Source organism: Cucurbita pepo, chromosome 6 (genome assembly GCF_057944985.1).
Source record: "Cucurbita pepo subsp. pepo isolate OVF chromosome 6, ASM5794498v1, whole genome shotgun sequence".
Taxonomy (NCBI): domain Eukaryota; kingdom Viridiplantae; phylum Streptophyta; class Magnoliopsida; order Cucurbitales; family Cucurbitaceae; genus Cucurbita; species Cucurbita pepo.
In genome coordinates this window covers 4,875,596-4,903,117 of record NC_141803.1, presented here as the reverse complement: position 1 = coordinate 4,903,117, position 27,522 = coordinate 4,875,596, and the positions used below count along the sequence as shown (strand labels likewise).

General features: G+C 36.9%; 3 protein-coding genes, 1 long non-coding RNA gene and 5 other non-coding genes across 9 annotated transcripts; 3 read left to right on the top strand and 6 right to left on the bottom strand.

Moving 5' to 3' along the window:
- Positions 1-3,754: 3,754 nt before the first annotated feature.
- TRNAF-GAA (transfer RNA phenylalanine (anticodon GAA)) lies at positions 3,755-3,827 on the top strand. The gene has a single exon. It is a non-coding gene; the product is annotated as a tRNA-Phe (tRNA).
- A 157-nt stretch (positions 3,828-3,984) lies between these two features.
- TRNAF-GAA (transfer RNA phenylalanine (anticodon GAA)) lies at positions 3,985-4,057 on the bottom strand. The gene has a single exon. It is a non-coding gene; the product is annotated as a tRNA-Phe (tRNA).
- Positions 4,058-4,639: 582 nt separating this feature from the next.
- On the bottom strand, positions 4,640-8,408 carry LOC111797611 (uncharacterized). The gene is made up of 3 exons (XR_002815562.2): positions 8,212-8,408; positions 5,716-5,784; positions 4,640-5,623 (listed from the first exon to the last, which is right to left on the bottom strand). It is a non-coding gene; the product is annotated as an uncharacterized LOC111797611 (long non-coding RNA).
- On the bottom strand, positions 4,774-4,846 carry TRNAF-GAA (transfer RNA phenylalanine (anticodon GAA)). The gene has a single exon. It is a non-coding gene; the product is annotated as a tRNA-Phe (tRNA).
- Positions 4,932-5,004, bottom strand: TRNAF-GAA (transfer RNA phenylalanine (anticodon GAA)). The gene has a single exon. It is a non-coding gene; the product is annotated as a tRNA-Phe (tRNA).
- TRNAF-GAA (transfer RNA phenylalanine (anticodon GAA)) lies at positions 5,083-5,155 on the bottom strand. The gene has a single exon. It is a non-coding gene; the product is annotated as a tRNA-Phe (tRNA).
- A 2,403-nt stretch (positions 8,409-10,811) lies between the features above and the next one.
- On the top strand, positions 10,812-16,533 carry LOC111796952 (uncharacterized). Its single transcript, XM_023679775.2, has 9 exons — positions 10,812-11,396; positions 11,935-11,983; positions 12,113-12,191; positions 12,281-12,326; positions 12,412-12,510; positions 13,669-13,737; positions 13,814-14,156; positions 14,340-14,485; positions 14,572-16,533. Exons 1-9 carry the CDS (start codon positions 10,923-10,925, stop codon positions 15,937-15,939), a joined length of 2,673 nt encoding a protein of 890 aa, XP_023535543.2. The 5' UTR covers positions 10,812-10,922; the 3' UTR covers positions 15,940-16,533.
- Positions 16,534-19,115: 2,582 nt separating this feature from the next.
- Positions 19,116-20,346, top strand: LOC111797413 (heterodimeric geranylgeranyl pyrophosphate synthase small subunit 2, chloroplastic). Its single transcript, XM_023680399.2, has one exon. The coding sequence runs from the start codon at positions 19,224-19,226 to the stop codon at positions 20,127-20,129; it is 906 nt and encodes a 301-aa protein (XP_023536167.1). The 5' UTR covers positions 19,116-19,223; the 3' UTR covers positions 20,130-20,346.
- A 3,954-nt stretch (positions 20,347-24,300) lies between these two features.
- On the bottom strand, positions 24,301-25,223 carry LOC111797411 (protein S40-4-like). The gene has a single exon (XM_023680398.2). It carries the CDS (start codon positions 24,997-24,999, stop codon positions 24,439-24,441), a length of 561 nt encoding a protein of 186 aa, XP_023536166.1. The 5' UTR covers positions 25,000-25,223; the 3' UTR covers positions 24,301-24,438.
- Positions 25,224-27,522: the final 2,299 nt, after the last annotated feature.

Here is a 27,522-nt window from a genome sequence, read left to right as displayed (position 1 = left end):
CTTTACAGAGTAATCAACTTTTAAAAAGTTACTGTATTTAATTGTTTTTAGTTTTATGGCAATGTTGAATTATGTTTTCTAGAGTAACCAATTTTTAAGAAGTGACCGTATTTGTATTTAATTGTCTTTAGTTTTATGGCAACGTTGAATTATGTTTCTTAGGGTAACCAATTTTTGAGAGGTGACCGTAATGTTGAATTATGTTAAGGTGTTACAATTTTGTCTGGTGTTGATAAATTTGTTTTCCTCGTAAATTTATTTTTGTTTATAAGTTAAGAACCCGAAAATAGAGGGTTGTGTTGGGAGAATTTTTGAGTTTGGGTTAGATTACCAAATTTCTTCCTGAATCGCACTTTGAGAGCGGATTTGTGATTGTGTGACACTCACTTCCCACCAACAAGTTGTTGAGGATTATTGGGAGTGAGTCCCACGTTGGTTTATTTAGTGGAATATCGTGTGCTTATACGGGAGGAATACTATCTCCATTGGTAGGAGACCCTTTTGGGAAAGCCCAAAACAAAGTCACGAGAGCTTATGCTCAAAGTGGATAATATCATACTATTGTAGAGAGTCGTGATTCCTAACATGGTATCAGAGCCATGTCAATAGAATCCTCAAACATCGAACAAAGAATTGTGAGTCTCAAAGGTACAGTCAAAAGTGACTAAAGTGTCGAATAAAATGTGTACTTTGTTCGAGGACTCCAGTGAAAGGAGTCGAGCCTCGATTAAGGGGAGACTTATCGATTAAGGGGAGGCTATTCGAACCCTCCATAAGCCTCAGGGGAGGCTTACAGTGTACTTTGTTGGAGGGGAGGATTGTTGAGGATTATTGGGAGTGACTCCCACGTTGGTTTATTTACTGGAAGATTATGGGCTTATAGGTGAGGAACACTATCTCCATTGAAACGAGGCCTTTTGGGGAAGCCATGAGAGCTTTACTGGAAGATTATGGGCTTATGAGTGAGGAATCTTTTGGGGAAGCCAGGAGAGCATGAGCTTTACTAGAACATTATGGGCTTATAAGTGAGGAATACTATCTCCATCGAAACGAGGCCTTTTGGGGAAGCCATGAGAGCTTATGCTCAAAACGAACAATATCATACCATTGTGGAGAGTCGTGATTCCTAACACAAGTGAGTTAAGACTCACCTACGACCAAGCAACGTATGCTCAAGCCTCCGGCCTTGATTTAAGAAGAAAGTTTTAAAAAAAGAAAAACGAGAGCAACACAAGTGAGTTAAGACTCACCTACGACCAAGCAACGTATGCCTCCGGCCTTGATTTAAGAAGAAAGTTTAAAAAAAAGAAAAACGAGAACAACACAAGTGAGTTAAGCCTCACCTACGAGCTCAAGCCTCTGACCTTGATTTAAGAAGAAAGTTTAAAAAAAAGAAAAACGAGAGCAGAGAGATTGCGAAACATAGTTTTGAAAGCAAGATTTGGTTATTTTCAATAAAAAAGTGTCTGTTTTTGGTTATTTTCGAGAATGTCTGTATTTTGTTATTTTCAAGAAAGGTCAGTTTTAGGGTTTGGTGTTGGATTACCAATTCAACCAATTACGAGTAAAAAAAAATATCTCAAACCAACCTAACTAGAACATCTACCCTTGATATCAGTCCTCAACCCATTTCTTCCGCCAGATTTACATTTCTCCAGCCACCGATCCGATTCGATTCGCTAAAAGCCAATGCAATTCCAGCGTCTCTAATTCTCGCGAACATCGAGACAGGTTTTGACAATTTCTTTTTTGTTTAGATTCAAACCGATGCACAAAATTAATCAAGAACCGATCCGAGATTAATCTCTTGAAATTTCGTCTTCGATCTGCAATTTGTGGAGCGGCGTGCTTCTGGCTGAGTATTTGATAGCGAATCTCATTCTTCCGGAGTTTATTACGAAATCGTACCGATCTGATGACAGAGACGGGAGAGATTCAGTGGAAGAGGAAGAAACGGAGCGCAACGGAACTTGAAGGTGAAGCCATTGATTGAATTCTTGGCGTTCTGTAAGGAAATCTCATTCTTCTTTGCTTTTTTTTTTTGTAATGATCGGTGCTTCTGAATCGTGAATTGTGGTGCTCAGAATAGGGATCGGGGATCGGATTCTCTCAATTCCATTTGACAGTTAATGGAACACGACTCCCTACAATGGTATGATATTGTCACTTTGAACATAAGCTCTCGTGACTTTACTTTAGGCTTTCTAAAAAAGTATTGTCTCATACAAATGGAGAGAGTATTATCTGATTATAAACACATGATCATTCCCATTTCCTAAATTAGCTACTTTCATCATCCAACACTTCTCCGGGAACAAAGTGCCTCCCCTTTTTTCATCATCCAACACCTCCCCGGGAACAAAGTGCCTCCCCTTTTTTCATCATCCAACACCTCCCCGGGAACAAAGTGACTCCCCTTCTTTCATCATCCAACACCTCCCCGGGAACAAAGTGACTCCCCTTCTTTCATCATCCAACACCTCCCCGGGAACAAAGTGACTCCCCTTCTTTCATCATCCAACACCTCCCCGGGAACAAAGTGACTCCCCTTCTTTCATCATCCAACACCTCCCCGGGAACAAAGTGACTCCCCTTCTTTCATCATCCAACACTTCTCCGGGAACAAAGTGCCTCCCCTTTTTTCATCATCCAACACCTCCCCGGGAACAAAGTGCCTCCCCTTTTTTCATCATCCAACACCTCCCCGGGAACAAAGTGACTCCCCTTCTTTCATCATCCAACACCTCCCCGGGAACAAAGTGACTCCCCTTCTTTCATCATCCAACACCTCCCCGGGAACAAAGTGACTCCCCTTCTTTCATCATCCAACACCTCCCCGGGAACAAAGTGACTCCCCTTCTTTCATCATCCAACACCTCCCCGGGAACAAAGTGACTCCCCTTCTTTCATCATCCAACACCTCTCCGGGAACAAAGTGACTCCCCTTCTTTCATCATCCAACACCTCCCCGGGAACAAAGTGACTCCCCTTCTTTCATCATCCAACACCTCCCCGGGAACAAAGTGACTCCCCTTCTTTCATCATCCAACACCTCCCCGGGAACAAAGTGACTCCCCTTCTTTCATCATCCAACACCTCCCCGGGAACAAAGTGACTCCCCTTCTTTCATCATCCAACACCTCCCCGGGAACAAAGTGACTCCCCTTCTTTCATCATCCAACACCTCCCCGGGAACAAAGTGACTCCCCTTCTTTCATCATCCAACACCTCCCCGGGAACAAAGTGACTCCCCTTCTTTCATCATCCAACACCTCCCCGGGAACAAAGTGACTCCCCTTCTTTCATCATCCAACACCTCCCCGGGAACAAAGTGACTCCCCTTCTTTCATCATCCAACACCTCCCCGGGAACAAAGTGACTCCCCTTCTTTCATCATCCAACACCTCCCCGGGAACAAAGTGCCTCCCCTTCTTTCATCATCCAACACTAGGGAGTATTCTCTGATTATAAACCCATAATCATTCTCATTCCCTAACTTAGTGGGACTTTCATCAATCTAACAAAAAGAATCGATATATTTTTCTATAGTTTTCAAAATTTCATAATAACCATAAACTTTCAATAAAAAAATAAAAAAATAAATACATATGAATTAAATACCTTTAAATTTTATTAATTTTTTTTTAAAAATATTATTATCGAATTATATTATCCCGTGGTGTCTTTATGCTTTTTAATTTTTTTTTAAACAAATATTAAGATTATTAAAATAAAGTACCATAAGAACAACATAGCGGGGATAGCTCAGTTGGGAGAGCGTCAGACTGAAGATCTGAAGGTCGCGTGTTCGATCCACGCTCACCGCATTATTTTTCAATATCATTTGTATTCTAAAAAATAAGGGTACTTAAAGATCGTGAAATAGGCCCAAATTCAGAGGAGCCCAATTAGCTTGGAATGAAATGAAAGCCCATTGAAATGGACGGACACGTGTCGTTAAAACAGAACAAATACAAAAAATTATGCGGTGAGCGTGGATCGAACACGCGACCTTCAGATCTTCAGTCTGACGCTCTCCCAACTGAGCTATCCCCGCGTTGCTGTTTATTTATTTTGCTGTTAATTATCAAACCATAATATAATATTATTTTAAACCGTTCGAAATAGATGTTTTGTATTGATAACTTAATATAAATCCAATTTTTCATTTAATTCTGTTACAAATTATAATTTACAAAAATTTATCTTTATATTTATTATTTTTTAATTTAAATAATTTCCATTTTAATATGTCTTTACACCCGTCTGAAATTGGAGCAAGAATAGACAAATTTGGAGTGTTCATGTAACCCAATAGCCTAAACAATTATTCGGGCTATCCAACTTAGAACATAAGGGTTCAACTACGTTATAATTATTATTTTTTTATTTGGGTTATGTTGAATTCTTAAAATCGATAATTTAGTTCTATTCACGGGAAGTTAAAAAAAGAAAAAAAAAACATAAAGATGACCAACGTTTAATGTAAAAGGTTGTCGAGAAAATATATATATATTAAATGTATTTATTTATACTAATAAATAAAGACTGCGCAAATAATAATATAGTTGTATTATTAATTTAAAGTTATTATTACTATTATTATTATTTATATATCCATTAAGAGCACAATTTCCAATGAATATGGGCTCCTTAAGGCCTGGAGTCGCATGCATGTAGGCCCAAATTCACGTATAATGAAATGAAAGCCCATTAAAAAAGGACGGACACGTGTCGTTAAAACAGAAAACAAACGATATTGATGTAAAGTTTTGCGGTGAGCGTGGATCGAACACGCGACCTTCAGATCTTCAGTCTGACGCTCTCCCAACTGAGCTATCCCCGCGTTGTTGGTATCTGCGTTACTTGAAATCACATTAAAAATATAACAAGTGTCGTTAAAACAGAAAACAAACAGTAATGAAAAACTATGCGGTGAGCGTGGATCGAACACGCGACCTTCAGATCTTCAGTCTGACGCTCTCCCAACTGAGCTATCCCCGCGTTGTTGGTACCTGCATTACTTGAAATCGTATTTGACACGTGTCGTTAAAACAGAAAACAAACAGTAATGAAAAGTTATGCGGTGAGCGTGGATCGAACACGCGACCTTCAGATCTTCAGTCTGACGCTCTCCCAACTGAGCTATCCCCGCATTGTTGAAACCTGTGCTACTATCTATTTAACTATTCATTTTATTTTTAATTTTCAAAATTTTGAATGTTTTTCATCTTTCCTCTTTGTTTACCGTTCAATCCGGTAATGTAATAGAGTCTCACAAAAGTTTTTCTTTTATCTTTTATTTTTGTTCCCTTGATTGAAAATTTGAATCTCCGACCTTTGAACTGAGAATATATACCTTAGGCTCCATTTGATATCATAACGAGGACAAATAAGTAATTTTAAAAAATTCTAAACAAGTGCATTGGTAGTAGTACGGGATGTTTGTGGAGGTGACATGATCTTACAGACTCGGAGCAGAAGAATAGTTACCCTGTCTTGATGCACGTGATGGTCCCTGAAGTCGAGTCGATCAACATGATATGTTCCTATCATGATGGTCACTGAAGAAGTCAAGTTGAGTGGAGTCGATCAACATGATATGCTCCTATCGTGATGGTCACTGAAGAAGTCAAGTCAAGTCGATCAACATGTTATGTTACAATCGTGATGGTCACTGAAAAAGTCAAGTTCAGTTGAGTCAAGTCGATCAACCTGATATGCTCCTATCGTGATGGTCACTGAAGAAGTCGAGTCAAGTCGATCAACCTGATATGCTCCTATCTGCAGCAAACGATTTTCCAATGGCAAATGAGAACAATACGGTACAAAATGGATAAGATGACAGAAATGCATTGTCTACTCAAAAGCATCAGCAGAGCCAATGGCAGAAACCCATGACACTAAACTGTTAGAAAATGTTCCCAAACACATTCTTTACCATATTTGCATGATGAATAATGGCAGTGCCAGCTCTCTGGAGTACAGCTTATGGTTCTCTTAAAGGTCCAACTGGTAATAATTTCCCCCATAATGTTATCCCATTGAACACAACGATCTCCAAGTCATGGTGCACAGTCAATAATCTGTAGCACAAACCCACTTTCAAAAAATCTCAACATAAAAACCTTGTAAAAAATCAATCCTTCTTGTATTGTAAGTGCCCGATGATCTATCCATACTACTAATTCTGTCGGTCACCTTTTGTGAGATCACACATTGGTTGTAGAGGGAAACGAAACATTTCTTACAAGGGCGTGGGCGTGGGCGTAGGCGTGGGCTTGGGCTTGGGCTGTTACACATTTTTTGTAACGGCTCAGATCCACCGCTAACAGATATTGTCCTCTTTGGGCTTTTCCCTTTCCGGCTTCCCCTCAAGGCTTTAAAACGCGTTTGCTAGGGGAAGGTTTCCACACCCTTATATCTGGAGGTTTGTTCTCCTCAACCAATGTAGGACATCACAATACACCCCCTTCGGGGCCTAGCATCCTCGCTGACACTCTTTTTTTTCTCCAATCGATGTGGGACCGCCCTCAAATCCACCCCTCTTTAGGGCCAGCGTTCTTACTGGCACACTGCCTCATGTCTACCCTCTTCGGAGAACAGCGAGAAGGCTGGCACATCGTCCGGTGTCTCGCTCTGATACAATTTGCAACGACCCTACATTTTTACTTATTTAATCTAAGGTCATTACTAACGCGGAATTTACTTTAAATGGCTCTTATCATGAATAACAAATACAAGGGAAAAAAACGAAAAACAACTCTGAAATAAATGTTCTATACTAACCTATGATTTATTAATGCGATTATAATTCAACTTATACTAACGATGCAAACGGGAATTCAACCTATTCTAATGATGCAAGCGGGAATTCAACCTATACTAACCTATACTAATGATGCAAACGGAAATTCAACCTATACTAACCTATACTATAAATGCAAATGAAATTCAACCTATACTAACCTATACTACGAATGGAAAACAACTATCCTATGCATTGTGATGTCCCACATTGGTTGGAGAGGAGAACAAAACCACCATTTATAAGGGTGTGAAAACCTTCCCCTAGCAGATGCGTTTTAAAGCCTTAAGGAGAAGTCCGAAAGAAAAAACCCAAAGAAAACAATATCTGCTAGTGGTGGATCTAGGCCGTTACATTTTCGACCTAACTCATGACCCACCGTGAAAGTATTATTAATAACTAACCATCAGAAGATGATGTAATTGCATTCTATCATCAAGAAACAACGAATTCTTGAAGCATCACCAAGACTAAACTGGCTGCTTACTTCACTATCTTCTCTAGAGGTAGTTGATTGTAGTTGATTGTTATGTTAAAGTAGGATGCTCAATCAAGATCCTCGGAGATTATAACAACGAGAGGGGAACTAAGCATTTCTTGTAAGGGTGTGGAAACCTTTCTCTAACAAACCTGAAATGGAGAAGCCCATAAGGTCCATAAACTTCGAGAGGAAGTCGGGAAGGAAAAGCCTAAAGAGGATAGTAACTGGATGAGTACCGGTTCCGCTACTTAACTACGAAAGACGCGCTTTAGAACCATAAGATTGGCCAAAGTTGATAATATCTATTCGCCGTGAGCTAAATGGTATATGAACCAAACACCCAACAGTGTACTAGCTAGGACGCTGATCCTCAAGAGAGTTGGATTGTGAGATCCCACATTGGTTGAGGAGAAGAATAAAACATTCCTCATAAAGGTGTGAAAACATCTCCCTAACATACGCGTTTAAAACCATGAGGCTAACGGCGATACATAACCGGCCTCCCAAGTCAAATTCCCAATACTAATGACTGGAACAGACAGCATTCATATCAACAGATGTCAATACGAACTACAACAATACAATAAACATCAACAAATCCAAGGCTATTGCAATTCAATAACAGAAAAACAAATTTTATTTCAATCCATTGCATCGATCCCAAGCTTCTCGTCACTTATGAAACAAAATCATTGCAAAAACAAAAAATCTAGGGCTCGAGCAACTCAATCGTGCTCCCAAATTCCAAAAAATCTTTCAATGCCACTAAGAAACCGAACAGAAAACAACATTCAGACCAGGAATTGGCCGCGTATTCAGCCAAATTTGTTCACTATGATCTAATAAATCCTAATCCTAACGTCGATCAATAAAAACAATAAGAAGCGGTGATCAAACAGTTCAAATGAGATCCAACTCTTACCAGTGCTTGCAAAATACGCCGTAGAGGTAGAAGTGGCGACGAAGGGACAGACGGAGCTTGTAGAGAGAAGACGCCAAGTAGAGGAAGGAGAGAGAGAGAGCTTAGCGTGGTCCCTTCCGTAGGCGATTCCGATCGCCGACTTCAGCTTCTCCATGGATGAAGACGAAGAAGCAGATGCTACGGTCATGTCGCGCGGAGTAAAAATAACCTTCCAACTTTTAAAAAATTTAAATAATATTTTAAAAATTAAAAGAAAATAAAAAAAATATATATTAAACTTATTTAACAAATAATTCCTTTAATAATATAAAAAAAAAAATATTTAATTTTTTTATATTAAAAAAAATAATAATAATAATAAAAAATTGTCGAGCGTTATATCATAAGATTTTAGAAAAATATTAAAAAAAAATTAATCGTTAATACTTTAATTTATAAACGGTATATAAATAGTTTTGGTCGTGACTTTTAGATGGTTTGATGCTCGTAACACCATGCAAACCGTCATAGCACATTGATTGGGCCCACTTTTGCTAGGAACCCGAACATGGTCTTGCCAACTTCGAGTATACCAACTCGACCTGATGCGAATCTACCTGCATTGGATTCGTGCATTAAATGTTTTTTTTTTATTAAATTATAACTACCGTGCTTATAATTTAGAATAAATTTAATTCATCGAGCTTTATAAAGGTTATGACTTTGTTCTTATTATTTAACCAAACTTTGAAACTTGTTCTTATAGTTATCGTGTATGAGTTTAAATTTTAAAATTATATATATATATATATTTATTTATTTATTCGGTATTTAGTTTATTGGTATTTTAGGCTTTAAAATTTTATTTATTTTTTCTTTTAATAAATTTTAAAATTTAGCCATGGTATTTTTAATAAACGTTAAATTTTTGTTGTTGAATAATAATAATAATAATAATAAATTTCATTGTAGAAATTATTTTATGTAAATATAGATAAAATGGTAATAGAATTAATTTTTAATAAAAATAAAAGTTTTAAGATTTATTAAAAGTATAAAAAATTAAAATATAAATTAAAATTAAGATTAAAATATAATTTTTTAACCCATTTTTTTTAATTACGAAGACTTTTCAAAGGTATAGTGTACGACTTTGTGAATTACAGGAATTAAATTTATAACAAATATTAATTAAAACAAATTAAATATTTATTGGAAAATAAATATTTTAGTCAGTTCTACGATTTGACCCTAAAATAAAATAGAAAGAAAAAACAATTAACTTTATTTTTATAATTCCACAGTGGGTCCCACATGAAATAACTTCAGTCCTCGTGGCGTCATCGCAGCCGTTCGAGGAATACAAAACAACTCAAAATGTATAAAAGAACGGTTATGATAACGCCACGTTGCGAATGAGTAAAATAGAAGGCAGAAGGATAGGAAATGACGAAAATGTCCTGTACAGAAGAGGCGTAAAATAATATATCCAGTGGTGGTTTGGTCAAAATGCTGGGTTGGACTGGGACCCACAGTCACTTTCGTCTTTAATTTGTCAAATAATAGTTGAAAATCAGCTCTCACTCGCCTGACTCGCGCGTGTTTTCCACGAAAATTACAGCAATTTATTAATATTCAACGTAATTGGAATAAATTAAAAAAAATATATTTTAATTTTTTTTTGTGTGTGTAATTAATCACCTTCTTGTTTTGGATAATTATAATTAATACAATATTAATGAAAAAAAATACAAATGGTCATTATTAGAATCAATGGGTTAAAAAAAATATACGGTCGTGGGACTCGAGAAAGAAGCTACGGCTAGCTCTGTGACAGCAACTACGGCATGTAGGTTAATAAACGGGGTTAAAATGCCTGTCCTCGATCATCGTAATTTAGTCTTCTGTCCAAAAACGTGCGAGCAATTGGTAAGTAATTAGCTATTCCTCCGAATTTAAAATTTGCTACGAATTTTAATTTCATAGCAGAGTCCAATAAATTATTTAATATAAAATTTAAATACATTTATTATATATTAAAATATAAAAATTTTAATGCATACTAAAAAAGCAAGCTCATAATTGCAACAATTGCTATATAAAAGCAGAGCACGGAAAATCTGCAAAAGAAATAATTAAAATTGGGCCACATGGGATATTAATACTGGCCCATTAAAGCCCAATAATAATTTTTTTAAAAGAAAATTTAATTATTTAATTAATATTTTTTCACTATTAATAAATTTAAAAAAGGAAATTTCTCGAATTTTTATTAAATTTTCATTGAATAATTCGTCGAGAAATTAGAAATAATTGGCAGATTTTATTTATTTATTTATTTATTTCCGTGTCGGATGGGTGAAAGGAATCTAAAATATCAGAGCGTGTACAACACGCGCTGAAAGCACATAGAAGCGCGGGCAGGAGAAAAAGCAACACGGAAGCTAAAACGGGCAGCGGGCAGCACTGTACGCCGTCTTCCAAGAGCACCGTTTTTACGCATAAGGGTTAAAATAGGGAAAAAGGGGGAAATGAAAAATTTGATCCTGAAGGACCGAGGCTTAGGTTCGGGAGCCGAGGCTGAGGTTCGGTTTAGGTTCGGACCTCACAGGTGCCTCACGAAAAAGCCAAACCAGCATCGAAATTAATGTACCAAAGCAAAAGAGTGAGGGAAAGAGAGAGAGAGTTCTAGAGAGAAAAAAATTCGTAGTGAGAGAAAGAGAGGGAAAGGGATGGGTCAGATCGTGAAGAGGAAGAAGAAAGGTAGACCATCGAAGGCAGATCTGGCACGGCGGTCCGGTGGAGGTTTGACATCGTCGGAATCTGAACCGCGGAGGAGTCTCCGTCGCCGGAATGTGAGGTACAACGTGGATTTTGACGACTTTCTTGAAGAAGACGATGAGGATGAGGAAGAGGACGAGAGGAGGAGAGAGAAGAAGTTGAAGCTTGTTGTGAAGTTGAATCAAGGTAGAGATGGAACGCATCTATCTCCGATGTCTCGACTTGCTAGGTCAGGAACGCGTGATGTACACGCGCCGGAGTATGGTTCGTCTGCGTCGGAATGGGAAGATGACGAACCTGAGAGGAAGCCATTGAAGAAGAGGAGGATTGGCGGCGGTGGTGGTGGTGGTGAAGAAGAAGATGAAGATGAAGACTACGACGATCAAATTCGTGGAGATGAAAATGAAGACGATGACATTGATGAGGTACTTAACAAGAACACCGCCATGGATGGATCTGTTGGAAGAGAGGAATATAATAGAGATTATGAACAAGAGAGATTGAGGAATGTGAGGGAATGAGACAGAGTGGGATTTGGGAAGTGTCTGCTTTAACAGAGAGAGGAGTGTCCAGCTCAGCTGAGATCACTGAGATTTTTATGCAACTGGTCCAGAATTCAAAATTACTCTTACTCCTTTTCCATTTCTTGAATTTCCGTTTCACTTTCTCTCACTAGGTCTTTGAAATGTGTCGGGGATTTGTGAGGTATGAAGGGTTTTGAGGTCAACTGTCAAAAACTAACACCCCTACAGAATCTGATCACACTCTCCCACCTTTCTCTCTCCACCATTCCCTCAAATCTCTCAATTTTAATCTTTCTCTCTCTATCTTTCCATGTTGTCTGCCTTATCTGTCTATGTCTCTGTCTCTGTCTCTTTCTATACTTGTTTATCACTCGTGCTGTATACCAATTTATGAGTTTGATTCATCATACCTTTTGTTTGACATAATGGATTTTGACAGGAAAGGGGAAGGAGGAAGGTGGGCTCAAAAGGGTCCGACTCTGTTCCTGGTTTGTGTTCTTTTATTAAATTGAATTTGTGATTCTAGTTTGTGGGTTAATTCCTAATTTGTCTGTTTTTTATCTTTGAGCTTCATATTTGAATTGGATTTGTTTAATGTGGGATGTTTCTTTGATCAGGGACTCCCTCAGATCGATCATCCGGGTTACCATTACCTGATAAGAAGACATTGGAGTTGATTCTTGACAAGCTCCAGAAGTATGGGGGGAATTGATCTCTGTCTCTTTTGGATTTTGTTATATGTGAAATTCAATTTTTTCTAGAATTAACATCTGAATTGGTGGCAGGAAGGATACCTATGGTGTTTATGCTGAACCAGTTGATCCTGAAGAGGTCTGCGATTTTCCTCCCTCTCTTTTTAAGTGGTTGTTTCAGCGTTCCTCAGGTTCCAAATTTGAAGTAATGTTTGTTCTTGTAGCTTCCTGATTATCACGATGTCATTGAGCATCCTATGGACTTTGCCACCGTGAGGAATAAGTTGGCCAATGGATCATATTCAATTCTGGAACAGTTTGAGGTGGGTGTCCAATTCTTTGGTTAGACAGTTTTGTTCTACATACATGTGCGTTTGAGGTTTTCCGTTTGCTGAATTTTGGGATCCAAAACTTGTCCTGGCTTTTCCCAGCCTTTGACGATCCAACGGTTAGTTGGGAGGTGACTTAGCGACGAACATGGTGCCTGAGAAGGATTCATCCCTTCATTGGATGTGTTAATGTGCCTGACAGTACCGTGTTTCTTTGTCTCCTTTGAGTGTGGTTGGAACATTTGTCAGAATATCATTGCTTTTGTACGTTGACGGCTGATCTTTTCTCTTTTCTTTCTTACTCCTTTCCTTGTCATTCTTTATTATGGGTTTGGGGGGGAGGAGGGGGGGAGTGGTTACCTTAAGAACCCCAGGCCAACATATAAAACCACCATTGATTGCAAAATGGATCTTTGTTTTTCAAGGGTTGATGATAACATGCCTGCTAATCTTTAATTCTGATCAAGTGTTCGCTCAGTTAGTGAAGGTTAGAAATTCCAATAGGGTGGAAATTCATTTGGTTGTACTCTCTTCTAGGCCTACTCAAGCCTGCTAATCTTCAATCCAGCTGACTTTCATCTAATCTTGAATGGTGATATCAGATCTCGGACCCCGTCTCTCGCTCGTTTAATTTGGTTGTACTCTCTTCTGGGTCTATTGAAGTTTCCATACTTCTGCAGGATCACCTTGCACCCCGTCTCTCGTTTTTGTATGTCTTCGTATTTGTAGTTTGGTTTCAAATACAAACTGTCTCTGCCTTTCGACATTCTTACCCGAGTTTGAAATTGGTGTCTTCCGTTCATGGAGAAAAGTTCAAATGATTCTGCTATGTTTCACTTTTCGGAGACGAACTTGGAATGGAAGACTCTTGACAATAGGAGTGTATGGGGAAACTTTAGATTTAGTTTGTTTCACGGCTTCTAGTTGGCTGGCTAGTCATTTTGAAGATCTTCTGGCTTACTGGATTTCAGTTGGGCTTCTTATCCTTTCGCATTTTGCGTGTATATTGACCATCAAATGATCAATGCTTTGCCTCTATGCTGTGCCTTGCATTCTATTCTGAACGTAATTCAGTATTTTGACTGTTTTAAGAAACAATGCTCGAGTTCGGGTTTCGTATACTTTTTTAATCATTGAGCTTCTTGGATGCAGAGCGATGTTTTTCTTATATGCTCAAATGCAATGCAGTACAATTCACCAGAAACCATTTACCACAAACAGGTATAATGATTCTAATTTTTCAAATTTCTTTGTTTTCCTATCTTCTCAGTTAGTGAATATACTTGTTTTCGTAAAGGCACGTTCCATTCAAGAGCTAGCCAAGAAGAAATTCGAGAGGGTAAGAATTGAAGTCGAACGCTCTGAGAAAGAGTTGAAATTGGAGCAGAGTACAAAATCGAATTCGTACATCAAGAAACAACCACCAAAGAAACCCTTTTTCAGGACTTTGCAGGAACCCATTGGATCTGATTTTTCCTCAGGTGCAACCCTTGCTGCCACAGGAGATGTACAGAACGGTTCGAATCCGATCCATGGTGTTAACTGTGAGGTACCTAGCAATAATATTGATGGGCAAGTAGAGGGTAGTTCCTCCTTCTTTGATACTACTAATCAGGACAAGGCTGAAGAGCTCTTCTCAGGTATTCTGAATAATGAGACGTTTATCAATAGGAACCAATGCAGTCTAGTTTTGAACTATCTATGAAAATCCCTGAGATATCTCTGAGACATATATCCAATATATCTGCTTGATTCATGATTAAATCCACTCTGCAAGCAAATTATTTTGTCCTAATCAGTTCTTGTTAATGTCACTTTTATAGGAAAGGGTATTCTAGGTAAGTTGGGAAGAAAGACGTCTGTGCTTGACGACAACCGCCGTGCAACTTACAACATATCTAATTCACCTGCGCCACGATCCGAGTCAATATTTTCAACCTTCGAGGATGAAATAAGACAGCTTGTTCCGGTATCGTCTCTTGGTCTCTGCTATTACTTGTGGGTGGTCTTATCCTTTGATTTTCATGTGTTTTTTCTGTCTGTATTGGAAATCAGGTTGGGCTTCATGCGGAGTATGCCTATGCTAAGAGTCTGGCTCGATTTGCTGCAACACTCGGTCCTATCGCTTGGAAAGTTGCCTCCCAGAGGATTGAGCAGGTCGTACCTGTTGGATGTAAATTTGGACGTGGTTGGGTTGGAGAATACGAGCCACTTCCAACTCCTATATTAATGTTTGAGAACCACAAGCAGAAGGAACTTGGTTTAAATCGTAACTTGCATTCTACCAGAGAATTTAGAAAGGATGGAAAGCCTTCAGATACTCCTTTGCCTAAGATGGAACATTCTCTTAGTGCACCAAGTACAGAAGTGAATGGATTTGCTAGAGGATCCACCTTAGATGGGAAATCATCTTTCCTTAGGTCCACCACCCCAAATCTTGGTCCATCTCCACAGCAAAACCTGCAGACCAAGAATTTTACTGAGGTAGAGAAGGTTAAAAAGCAAGTCGAGGTAAATTCCTTGCCTTCACCAAGACAAAATAAGGTTGATCTTGGTGTAGAGAAGCAACTTCCAACCAATTCGAATATGACTACGTCTAGGTCTAGAGATATGTCATCGGTAAACTTAAATCTTGTTCAATCTGCGCCTTATAAACTGCCCGGTGTTAATGGTGTTGCAACTGGTGGATTGCCTAATGGGAAATTCCCGAGCAATTGTTTGAATAGTCCACGGGCTGCTTTATCGTCGTCTAGCTTGCCTTCTCAAACAGCCCCTGTGGCAACTTCCCATGGACAGGATCTGGGACCTGGTAAGCCAGTGCAATTGATGAGAATGATGTCTGAAAGAGCCCCAAAACAAGAGAACTCATCCAATCAATCTTCATGTGATTCTCCGCCAGTTTTGTCATCAGTCCCTTCTGCTATGAGAGACGATTCGAATAATGCTGCAGCAGTAGCTTCTCGTGCGTGGATGTCGATTGGGGCTGGAGGGTTTAAACAAGTCAGAGATACTTCCACACCTAAAAATCAAATCTCTGCAGATTCGCTGTATAATCCAGCTCGGGAATTTCATCCGCAAATGGCACGAGCATGGGGGGAGTTTCGTGCTGGAGGTAATCAGCTTCTATCTGAGAGGAACAATTTCCCTATGCAGCCATTTGTTTCACAAGCTTCTCTTGTACCAAATGAACAACAGCTGCAAAACCGGTCCATGATTTACCCTCAGCTAGTCCAAGCTGACATGTCTAAGTTCCAGTTGCAGTCGACATGGCGAGCTCTCAGCCCACATAACCAGCCAAGGAAGAAACAGGAAATGCTCCCTCCCGACTTGAATATCGGTTTTCAATCACCCGGGTCTCCCGTGAAACAATCGTCTAGTGTTTTGGTCGACTCCCAGCAGCCAGACCTGGCCTTGCAACTTTAAAAGTGAGAGCCAGTCATGTGAACAAGATTCTTACTAGAAACAATGCAACCATTGGGGATAAAACTGAGACAACCATCAATCTATGTCGCACCGAATATGAGAACAAACAGATTATCTGTACAACACAGACGGTTTGTTTGCATTCTGAACAAACTCGAAAATCTAACCCGTCTTCAATCTTGTATTAATAGGTTGGAGAACTCGTCCTAATTTATATATTGGGACCGTGGAATGTCCACAACAAGCAATATCTAGCTGGATGTGCGATGCTTCTGCTGCCCTGAAGAGAGTCCCAGACTGGTCCCAGCTAATAGGTACTTCCCCCCACCATTGAAAATGAAAGAAAAAGGGAATTGATTTGCTTGTGTCAATTGTTGTGAGGTGCTGAAAAGTTTCTTATGTGACAAATTGAGGATACAAGTTTAGTTTTGCCTTGTAGAATAGAATAGTCATAGGTGGATGGATGAATGAATGAATGAATGAATGAATTAGATCTCTGTAATTACTTTGATAAAATCCCACTTCCCATGTAGTGTTCTTGCTGCAAGATTTACCCACCAATGCCATAATGTTGTAACTATTGTATTCCATTCATGCTGTGTTTCTGCCATGATTTTGATTGTTCATTGCCTCACCATGTCCTCTCTGATTTCGAGGAGGGGGAGGGGGGTGTTCATCCACTTCTCTGATATGGTAGATGCTTTTAAAAACTGGATATTCATATGATTTGATTGATGATAAGCTGAGTTTAAATTGGATATGAAATTCGAAACTCCATGTTTGGATGAAAAGGCCTTATCTAACAGAGATTACGTTTGAATTGTGATTGATTTCGATTGAGATTTGTTGCATAGCATTTAAACTTTTGACGTTCTAGTCGAGAATATAACATATTTATAGATTGTGTTGCCACATTTTGATTTCGGTTATTGATTGTTCAACAATGTGCCTCATTGGACTAATATATGTTGTGTTAATTTTTCCCGCCTCCGAGCTTATTGGTGAATTTATTTTAGGTTAAAATATCAGTTTGGTCAATCGACTTAGAATTTCATTCTATTTTTTTCTCTATATTTTTAAATGTCTAATTTTAATTTTCATACGTTCATATGAACTGAAAATGGTCGATTTTTTTTTTTAAATATTAGGTCTCAATTAGTTATTTTTATAAATCTTATAATTATATTCATGTCTGTCTTCTTTTCTTCTCCTTCTTATTATTATTTGACCATTTTATTTATTAAATTTTTTTTTTATGTTACTCCCTCTTATTAATCTCTATAATTAAAAAAAAAAAAGCTTCATTTTAACGGTCATTCTTGTTAGATGAACACGACTCTTCACAATGGTAATGGTATGATATTGTAGCGGATGTGGGACTTTCATCCAACACCTTCCTTCGAACAAAGTATGTCTCCTCTTATTAATCGATTATTAATGTGGGACTTTGTTCGACATTTGAGGATTCTATTGACATGGGTAAGTTAGGGCATGATTCTGATACCATGTTAGATGAACACGACTCTCCACAATGGTATGATATTGTCTACTTTGAGCATAAGCTCTTATAGCTTTGCTTTGGGCTTCTCCAAAAGGCCTCATTCCGGAGATAGTATTCATTGATTATAAATCCACTCATTCCGGAGATAGTATTCATTGATTATAAATCCATCATCATTCCCTAAATTAACCGACGTGAGACTTTCATCCAACAATTCTAAATGGATTTACAAATAATAAAACTCCTAAAATTTATGGGTATAAATTGATTTTTTTTTCTCATTTTCATGGCGTGGATGAAAGATCGAACCATCAACTTTTGAGATTATAATTCGTGTTTTATTCATTAAGTTATATTCAGATTGATATTGATCTAACTTTTTATATGCATCTTCTCTCGGTATTCCGACCTTTCATTCTCATCAATTTTGCTCGTTAATTTTTGAATATAAAGTTATATATAATTTAAGCTTAATAAAAACTATATAGCTTTTATTGTGGTTGGTGAAAGTTTCAATTTTAGTTTCGAAGGTCATAATAGTTTGGTAAACACCAACATCATAAGTTTACTTTGACCAAAGTCAACAAATTGACCTTTTTTACGTTAAAAATGTGAAATATATATATATATATTTTGAAGTTATAATTATGTATCATTATTATTTTTAGCTATATTTATAGGTTAAAAATGGACCTTTCTTGTATCGTCCTCTATTTAGCTATATTTTTTTCGATTCTCTAACCGTAACCGATGACCTCCACCTCGGTGTTCTTTGTTATTCATAGCTAGTTTGGATATAAAAAAGAAGCTGATATTTAGCATTTGTATCTAATGTTAGGAACTTGGCTATTTTGTGACTGATAAATTTATTTTCGGAAGGATTTATTTTGTCGCTCGTTGGTTGTTAAATTGAACTTTGGGAAGCATGTGGTTAGTTCCTTGCTGGCCATTTAATTAGTGTTTGATAATCATGTATACCGTTCACACAAACTATCTCAATTAAAATTGATACGTGCATCAATCATAAAATATCCATATATTCATTTACGTTTATTCGTTGAAATTTATTTTTAATTGAATGGTTAGCCCATCGAAAATCAAATTTAGAAGTTTAGGTTAATTACCTCTGCACTCCAAACACACTGTAAACAACTCTGCACCCGAAACACAGATCTATTGTGAGATCCCACACTAGTTGGAGGGGAGAACGAAACTGGGCTCCGAAGAGGTGGATCGTGAGACCCCACATTGGAGAGTGGAACAAAACATTCCTTACAAACATGTTGAAACCTCTCCTTAATAGACATGTTTTAAAACAGTGAAGCTGACGGCAATACGTAACGGACCAAAAAGGATAATGTGTACTAGCGGTAAGTTTCAGTTTTTTAAACTTACGAACTCAACTCAACACTCGAGCCCTGTAAATTTAACAACCCGTCTCACTCGACAAGCACATGCACTTATCAAATTTGGGTATATCACATTCTCCACAAATTTCCGACAAATTGACTGTTCCAAAATGCAACTATTTGATGATCACTTGCCAACAAAAACATCGAAAATTCAAAGAAAAAATCACTATAATGTGGAAAATATGTTCATTTTGATTATATAAAAATGTCGGAATTTAAAATCATAAAGAAATAAATAAACGACAAAGATTTATGACCAAACATTCAAACATGGCACATCCATAAATGTCCCAAAAACCCATTAGATCTTCATATCTCTGTTTCTCTCTGTTTCTCTCTGTTTCTCTCTGTTTTGGTTAATTTGATCTCTAATGGCGATTTCTCTCAATCTTCTGCAACTTCATGGAAATCCATCACTACCCAAGTTCCCAAACTCGAATTGGCTCCGTCCGGCGGTTTATTTCCGAGCTCCGGCGAGGGCGACGGTGGTCATGTCGCAGATCACTCCGTCGTACTGGGCGGCGATAAATGAAGATATTGACGATCATCTCCGGCGGGTCATTATTGCGAAGGACCCACCGGCAGTATACGAGCCATTGGGTCATTTTGTCTTCTCCGCCCCACGAAATTCCGCTGCAGCAATGTGTATTGCTGCCTGCGAGCTCGTCGGCGGCCATCGGGACCAAGCTATGGCGGCAGCTACCGCGCTCCAGCTCATCTATGCAGCGACGTACACTCGGGAGTATCCTCCACTGACGGCGCGTGGGATTTCAAACGCCGCCGTGGTTGACCGTGTTTATGGCCCGAACATCCAGCTGCTGACTGGTGTTGGAATAGCTCCGATTGGGTTTGAGATTCTAGCTGGATCGTGTGACTTGAGCGAGAGCGGGTCGGAGCGGGTTCGCCGCGTGATGGTGGAAATGGCTCGGGCGATGGGGTCGGAGGGGTGGATTGGGGGACAATTCAAGGAATTAGAGGAGGTGACGGCGGCGGAGGAAGTTATCGAGATGACGGAAGGTGAGCTACACGCGCGTGGAGGCGCGTGTGGGGCAATATTGGGAGGTGGAAGTGAAGAGGAAATAGAGAAGATGAGGAAGTATGGAAGAATTGTGGGAATGGTGAAGGGATTGTCAAAGAAAGTGTTTGGAGGGAAAGAAAATGAGAGAAAAAGAGAGAAAATTAAGGAGTTGAAGGCTTTGGCTTTCAAGGAATTGGAGGGTTTCAAAGGACAAAAAGTGGATCAAATGTGTAATTTCTTCGATTTCGAGGGGCTTTAGTGTAAATTTGTAACTGTATATCTCGGTTGAACGTTCAAATTCTTCGTATCTCTTTTATTGTACTAAGGAAACAAAATTTATGTCGTGGGTCGCGTCGTTTTTTAAGGGTCTCGTAAAATAAACGAGCTCTGAAGTCACTGTAAATCGTATTAACAGTGTATTCAGTTGGTATGTTTAAATCTGATATGAATTTGAAAGTCAATTACATAGGAGTCAACCACATGGGACCGTGGTATCTTTTCAAAATGTTGGGCTAGTTTGGTCGGTGAGTTTGGATAATACGGTAATTTTCATATGATAAATTTAGACGTGGGGTATTTGATAGGGCACGTGTTAAGGGTATCAAAGTTTGGTACAGGGTATGTCCTCGTATTATCCAATTCTTGATTTGGTGTTACGGGGTTAGTTCATATTTATTTTATTTTTGTAGCAGTTCAAGCCCACTGCTAGTAGATATTGTCTTTTTTGAACTTTCACTTTCGGATTTTTCCCGAGCACACCGTTAACAGATATTGTCCTTTTTGAGCTTTTCCTTTCGAGCTTTCCCTCAAGGTTTTTAAAACGCGTATGTTCGGGAGAGGTTTCCACACCCTTATAAGAAATGCTTCGTTTTCCTTTCCAATCAATGTGAGATCTCACAATTTTGGTCCCTAAACTTTCCAACAATAACAATAACCGTCCCTCAACTTTTTATAACGTCCATTTTGGTCTCTAAAAAAAAACTCATTTCGGTCTTTAGAAACGTTATAAGTTTTACACCCTACGACGACATTCTTTTCTTTCATTATTTAGCTGCTCCATTTCGGCAAGTTATTCAAGTTCGTGGGATTGACTTCCTCCTTGTACAAGGACGGGGCTTAGTTAAGTAGAACCGGGGGTCTAATAGCTGAGCTAGGTATGTATGCTTACCAATCTTGTCCCGAGAGCGGGGGACGAGACAAGAAACAGCTCCGAAGATAGCTATTTTGGTTCCCAATGTTTCTCCACGCCCAACGAGATGCAACAACTTCGGGATACTTTACTCCTAACCCCCACAATGTTCTTATTTTCACCGAAAACTAGCTTACCCAATACTTGTAGTTCGAATATTCAAGGACAAAAACGGTTAAAAGTTTCGGGACTAAACACGGATTTTTAGAAAATTCAGATACTAAAACAAAAGAAATATCTCTATTTCGGGACTAAAATGAACGTTTTCATAATACAGGGACCAAGATAAGATATTATCGAAAATCCCGAAACCAAAACGAGATTTAAACCCTATTTTATTTTCTCGTCTTTAATTATTCACCTCGCCAAAAGACCTAAATACCCTTGGGAAATGGCAAACATAAAATAAAGTGTTCTACTTTTCTTTGAATTTTGGATTAATTATAGGTAATGAGTTGCTTTCATTGATGATGACAATATTGATGGGAATTAATTTTAATATTTAAGTGGGAAATTTTAATGGCTCAAATTTATTTTGTTATAATATCATAATTAATATTGATTTATTGGACTTAAAAATTAATTATTTTTTAATTATAAAATTAATTAGCTAATTTACAAATTTAATCATAGCTTCACATTTTATTATAATTCTTTAACAAATTTTAAAATTAGTTTATTATAAATTATAATAAATTAATTTTTTATATATATTTTATTTATCTTATTATTATATTTTCATGATTTTTTTGGGCGATCATTTTATTTTTGTTATTTTGGTTAAAGTTTATGAAATTAAAAGTAAAAACAATAAAGTTCGGGACTCCTTATAAGGGTGTGGAAACCTTTCCCTAGGAGATATGTTTTAAAGCCTTGAGGGGAAGCCCGTGAGGGAAAGCAAAAAGAGGACAATATCTGCTAGCGGTGGGCTTGGGTCGTTACAAATGGTATTAGAGTGAGACACCAGACGATGTGTCAGCCTTCTCGCTGTTCTTCGAAGGGGGGTAGACACGAGGCGGTGTGCCAGTAAGGACGCTGGCCCCAAAGGGGTGGATGTGGTGGGGGTCCCACATCGATTGGAGAAATGAACGAGTGTCAGCGAGACCTCGAAGGGGATGAATTGTGATGTCGGTTGGTGGGAGTCCCACATCGATTGGAGAAAGTAATGAGTGCCAGCAGGGGCTCGAAAGGGGTGAATTGTTATGTCCCACATCGATTGGAGAAAGGAATGAGTGCCAGCGGGGCCCTGAAGGGGATGAATTGTGATGTCCCACATTGGTTGCTTCACGTGACAGACGCGTTTTAAATGTTTTTTTTTTGTCATAGTATTAAAATTTGATTTTTTTTGTTTACTTTTTAATAAAAATTATATGGTAAAATAGAAATAATGGCTTTTCTAGGAGAAATTATTTATTTTAAAAAAAATAAAAAAAAAACATTTCTCATGAGTTTCTCCTTCCCGATTTTCGCAAAAATAAATGGAATATTTAATCGGGATAAGGATGAAAAAGACTTCCTCGTCCCTCTCATCCCGTGGACATCTTGTAGCTCATAAGAATTCGAATAATTAATACAATAATTTGTTATCGGGTTTAACAATTTTGATCACGTCGTATCCTCATTTATTTTTTAACACCTAATGTATTTATGATTTTGTATTATATTACAATAATTTTGATAGCGGTGAAAGCCTCGGTTCTCAATCAGATCAGTTAAGCTAGTTAAAACATTATATCACGACGTTGCTCGGGATTCTCAAATCCTACGAAATCTCTTAATGGGAATATTTTTTTAAATACGATAAAAATAAATCGTCAATTTTTATATAACTTTAAAAAATATATAATTTAATTTAATACAAAGATGTGGGAGATTGATGGATACTAGCTACTTGCAATGCCATTTGCAAAAGTGTAGCATTCCAACTTTGAATGATTTCCTCCTTTTTTAAAAAAGATATCAAATTATTGGTTTTGTGCTTCATGATTGAACCAACCATATTATAAAAATATATTAAATTAACTACACTTACCCAAATATTCACGGTCGAGAGATAGAGACGTCAATCTTTTTCTTGTTTTGGTTTGTTACGTATTCTAACCGATGTGGGATCTCATAATCCACCCCTGGGAGACCTAGCGTCCTTGCTGGCACACTGCCCTGGGCCTGCCTTTGATACAATTTGTGACAGCCCAAGCTCACAGCGGGGTAAATATTGTTCGTTTTGACCTATTACATTCCATCATCTGTTGAGGATTGTTGGGAGTGAGTCCCACGTTAACTAATTTAGAGAATGATCATGGGTTTATAAGTAAAAGAATACATCTATGTTGGTACGAGTGGGGAAGCACAAAGCAAAGTCATAAGAGCTTATGCTAAAAGTGGACAATATCATAGCATTGTGGAGATCCGTGATTCCTAACATGGTATCAGAGTCATACCCTAAACTTAGCCATGATGGTAGAAGAGTCATGCCCTAAACTTAGCCATGATGTTAGAAGAGTCATGCCCTAAACTTAGCCATGATGGTATAAGAGTCATGCCCTCATGATGGTATAAGAGTCATGCCCTAAACTTAGTCATGAGGGTATAAGAGTCATGTCCTAAACTTAGCCACGAGGGTATAAGAGTCATGCCCTAAACTTAGCCATGATCGTATAAGAGTCATGCCCTAAACTTAGCCATGATCGTATAAGAGTCATGCCCTAAACTTAGCTATGATGGTATAAGAGTCATGCCCTAAACTTAGTCACGACGACAATAGAATCCTCAAATATAGAACAAAGAATTGTGAGCATGGTGTACTTTGTTCGAGCAGAGGATTATTGAGAGTGAGTCTCACATTGGTTAATTTAGAGAATGATCATGGGTTTATAAGTAAAGAAATACATCTCCATTGGTACGAGGTCTTTTGGGAAAGTCCAAAACAAAGCCACGAGAGTTTATGCTCAAAGTGGACAATATCATACCATTACCGAGATCCGTGATTCCTAACATGGTATCAGAGTGATGCCCTAAACTTAGGCATGACGATAATAGAATCCTTAAATATCGAACAAAGAATTGTGAGCCCAAAGCAAAACCATGAGAGCTTATGCTCAAAGGGGACAGTATCATACATTGTGTAGATCTGTGATTCATAACATATTATCATAGTCAGGACACATTGGTATGAACAATATCATACCATTGTGGAGATCTTTCACCTAACCTCTCGTTAATATATATAATTTTAATAATAATTTGAAATATAATTAAAATTATAAAACATATAACTTATATTTGAGTGAAAAATTTAAGAACTAAATTAAATAAGAATAATATGTGAAATGTCAAAATTACCCCCACCAAAAGGGATTATTCACAGAACACTCAAGGCTCATGACTGCGATTCGAGAAAACCAGTTTTGTTAAGAACGGCGTTTCTTACTTTACTCAGATCCCTCCCTTTCAAAGTTCTTCCAATTCCTTCAAACACGGAGAACGACGAAATCTGAGCCCTAGCTCGTCGCTTCGCAATCAATTCATGCGGCGGAATTCTGTTATCAAATCCTTCCTCATCTTCTTCGTCGCCGTCACTGGCAACACCATCGCTCCAAGAATCATCGTGCTCCGAAGCGAAATTCCTAGGGTTTATACTTCCGTTAGGTTTGAACCACTGCGGAATCGATCGAGGAGCCGATCTTGAAGCAATCTGAGCATTTCCGCCACCGTTCGACCTCGGAATCATTCTGGAAGCGGACGGAAGAAGGTGATTTACGGAAGCGGTTTCGAGAATCGACGAATCGGAGAAGAAACTCGAATCATCGGAGGTTTTTGAAGTCATTTTCGATTTCTCTTTGAGAACTTCCCAGACGTCTTCTTCTTCGAAATCGCCGTTTCTGAAAGACCGCCACAGACCGCTGCTCTGCCTGCTTACGCCATTTCTTCCGCCCGCCATGTTTAGAATTGAAGATGAATCTGTGGAATCTTAAGCTTTTGGAGGAGGTTTTGTGAGGAATTTGAAGAGAGATTACAGTGATTTTTAAAGAGCGAAAAGGAAATGGAGAAGAAAAGGAGGAGAAAAAGGGGCGCTGTCGTTATTCGCTGTGTTTACCTTTCTGGAGACGACGTCGTTTTCTCTGGTTTCTTTCTTCCAATTAAAATTCTTATTTTATTTTCCAATTATAATTCTTAATTTCATTTCCATTTTTGTTCCAAACAAGAATTTATTTTTAATTTTAAAATATACATTTTTACTTGCCACTATCAATTCATATATTTATTTTTTTCGTAATTATTTATTCTAACACCTCTTTTAAAATTAATTTTTAACTATTGAAATTGAGTTACGTAACATTTTATTTTTATTAAAAACAAAAATTTGAATAAACCCAAAAATTTATGTTTCGTTTATTAATTGTTATTTGAGTTTAAAATTTTTATAATCAGAACAATTGAGTTGAGTTTAAAAAATGCTTCAATCCACGAACGCTTCAGACGAAAAAAAACAACAAATTTAGTCAATATAAACATATCTCAACTAGTTAAGACACATATCATCGATTAAAAAGTCAGTAGTTTAAATTCTCCGTTCCATACGTCGATGAGCGAAAAACAAAAATTAAAACGTGAATAAATCAAAATTAAAAAAATAAAATATTTTTTTTTTGTAATGATTATTGAGAAACATTCCTAATTTAAAAGTGGAAAGTGCACAATTTGGAGCAGCCGCCATTCAACGCATTTGGATGTCCAAACATAATGTCTATTTCCACACTATTCCTTCTAATAAATAAATAAATAAATAAATAAATAATAATAATAATTTATATAATTAAAGTTTTATAATAACATTTAACCCATTATTTATTTTCAAACATTAAATTAAAATTTACTTTTAAAAAAAATAATTACAAAATTAAATAAAAATAAAATAAATATGTGCATATGTGAGATATATTTTTTAATTAACAATAAAGTTTGATTTATTTCAATTTAATTATAGAGTTATAAAATATATAATGATGTCATTATTATTATTATTATTATTATTTTAAAAAAGTTCCTTTATTATTATTATATATCGTCGTTTAATTATCATGTTATTTTATGCTAGGATTTAGAGCCGTCCATTTTGATTTTATTTATTTATTTATTTATTTTCCTTTATCAATTTATGAATTTACTAATCATAATTTAGAGAGCCTATTTTTGGGTTTAGTTTAATTAAGAACCACTAATCTCTGACATCATATTTTAATTAATTAATTAATTAATTAATTAGGCATTATTGTGTGGAATTAAAAAAAAATTAAAATATTAAATGTTTTTTTTTAATGTATAAACATAAAAATAAAATATGCACTTATTTTTTTTTTAAATACATATTAAACTTACAAGATTTTAAAAAATAAAAACTAACCATTTAGATTTTAGATGTGATGATGAGTTAAATCCATTTTTTTTAATACATATTAATTAACCTCGAAGAATTTAAACGATAAAATTAATATTTTAAATTTTAAATTTTAAAATTAAATGAGATTACCATTACTCAAATTTATATAAAATTTTAAAAATGATCGAGTTACTGTAAAAATTATAAATATAATGCCTCAAATTATGTTCAATTGGTTAATGTTTTAATGTTGTGTAGCGTTTTTTTTTAAGAATAAATTTAGTGTTTATTAACCTGAAGGTTTTGCTCATGAACTCAAAACCGAACCGATTTCGTTCGGGTCCAGAAAAAATGAACCCAACCCTACTCGAAATGTTAATCCAACCCAACCCAATTCTTATAGTTCGAGTTGGGTGGGTCGGGGGTGTACTGTTTAATTAAAAATAAACCTTTACTATTTCTTTTTTTTTTTTTTTTTTTTTTTTTTTGAAATTAAAGGTAAATATAAACATGTAATTATTTTTTATTTTTTATTTTTAGTTATCTAAAATTTTAAATTAAAATATAAAAAGTCAATAGGAAAATCAATTTTTTTAAATACATTAATATTCTTTTTTTTCTCTTAATTATTTATTGTGCATTTTATAATTTGGAATATAATTATAATATGAATTTGATGAATGAAAATTAAATTAAAAGTTAAAATTTATTTTAATTAATAAAAATAAACTAATTATCAACTATTAATTATTTAAAATAACTAATATAATAAAATGGCCAGACCTCGCGGCGGACGTGACGCGGGTGATTGATCAGGTGGAGCGCCACTCGACTCCCGATGGATCTCTTATCTCTAAGGCCGCCCACGATCTACAACTGGTACTCCATCTCCTTCTATCTTACTCTCTCGCTCTCTCTTTTTTCGTTTTTTCCACTTGATTAGTGTGTTTTATTGATCGCTGATGAAATGTTGGTGGATTGAGCGATGTATTTGATTTCTGTTCGCAAGTGATCAAGAAATTGACCTAACTGTTTAATGGACTTGGTTTTGATTTGGTTTTTTGTATCGTTTCCGATTACTGA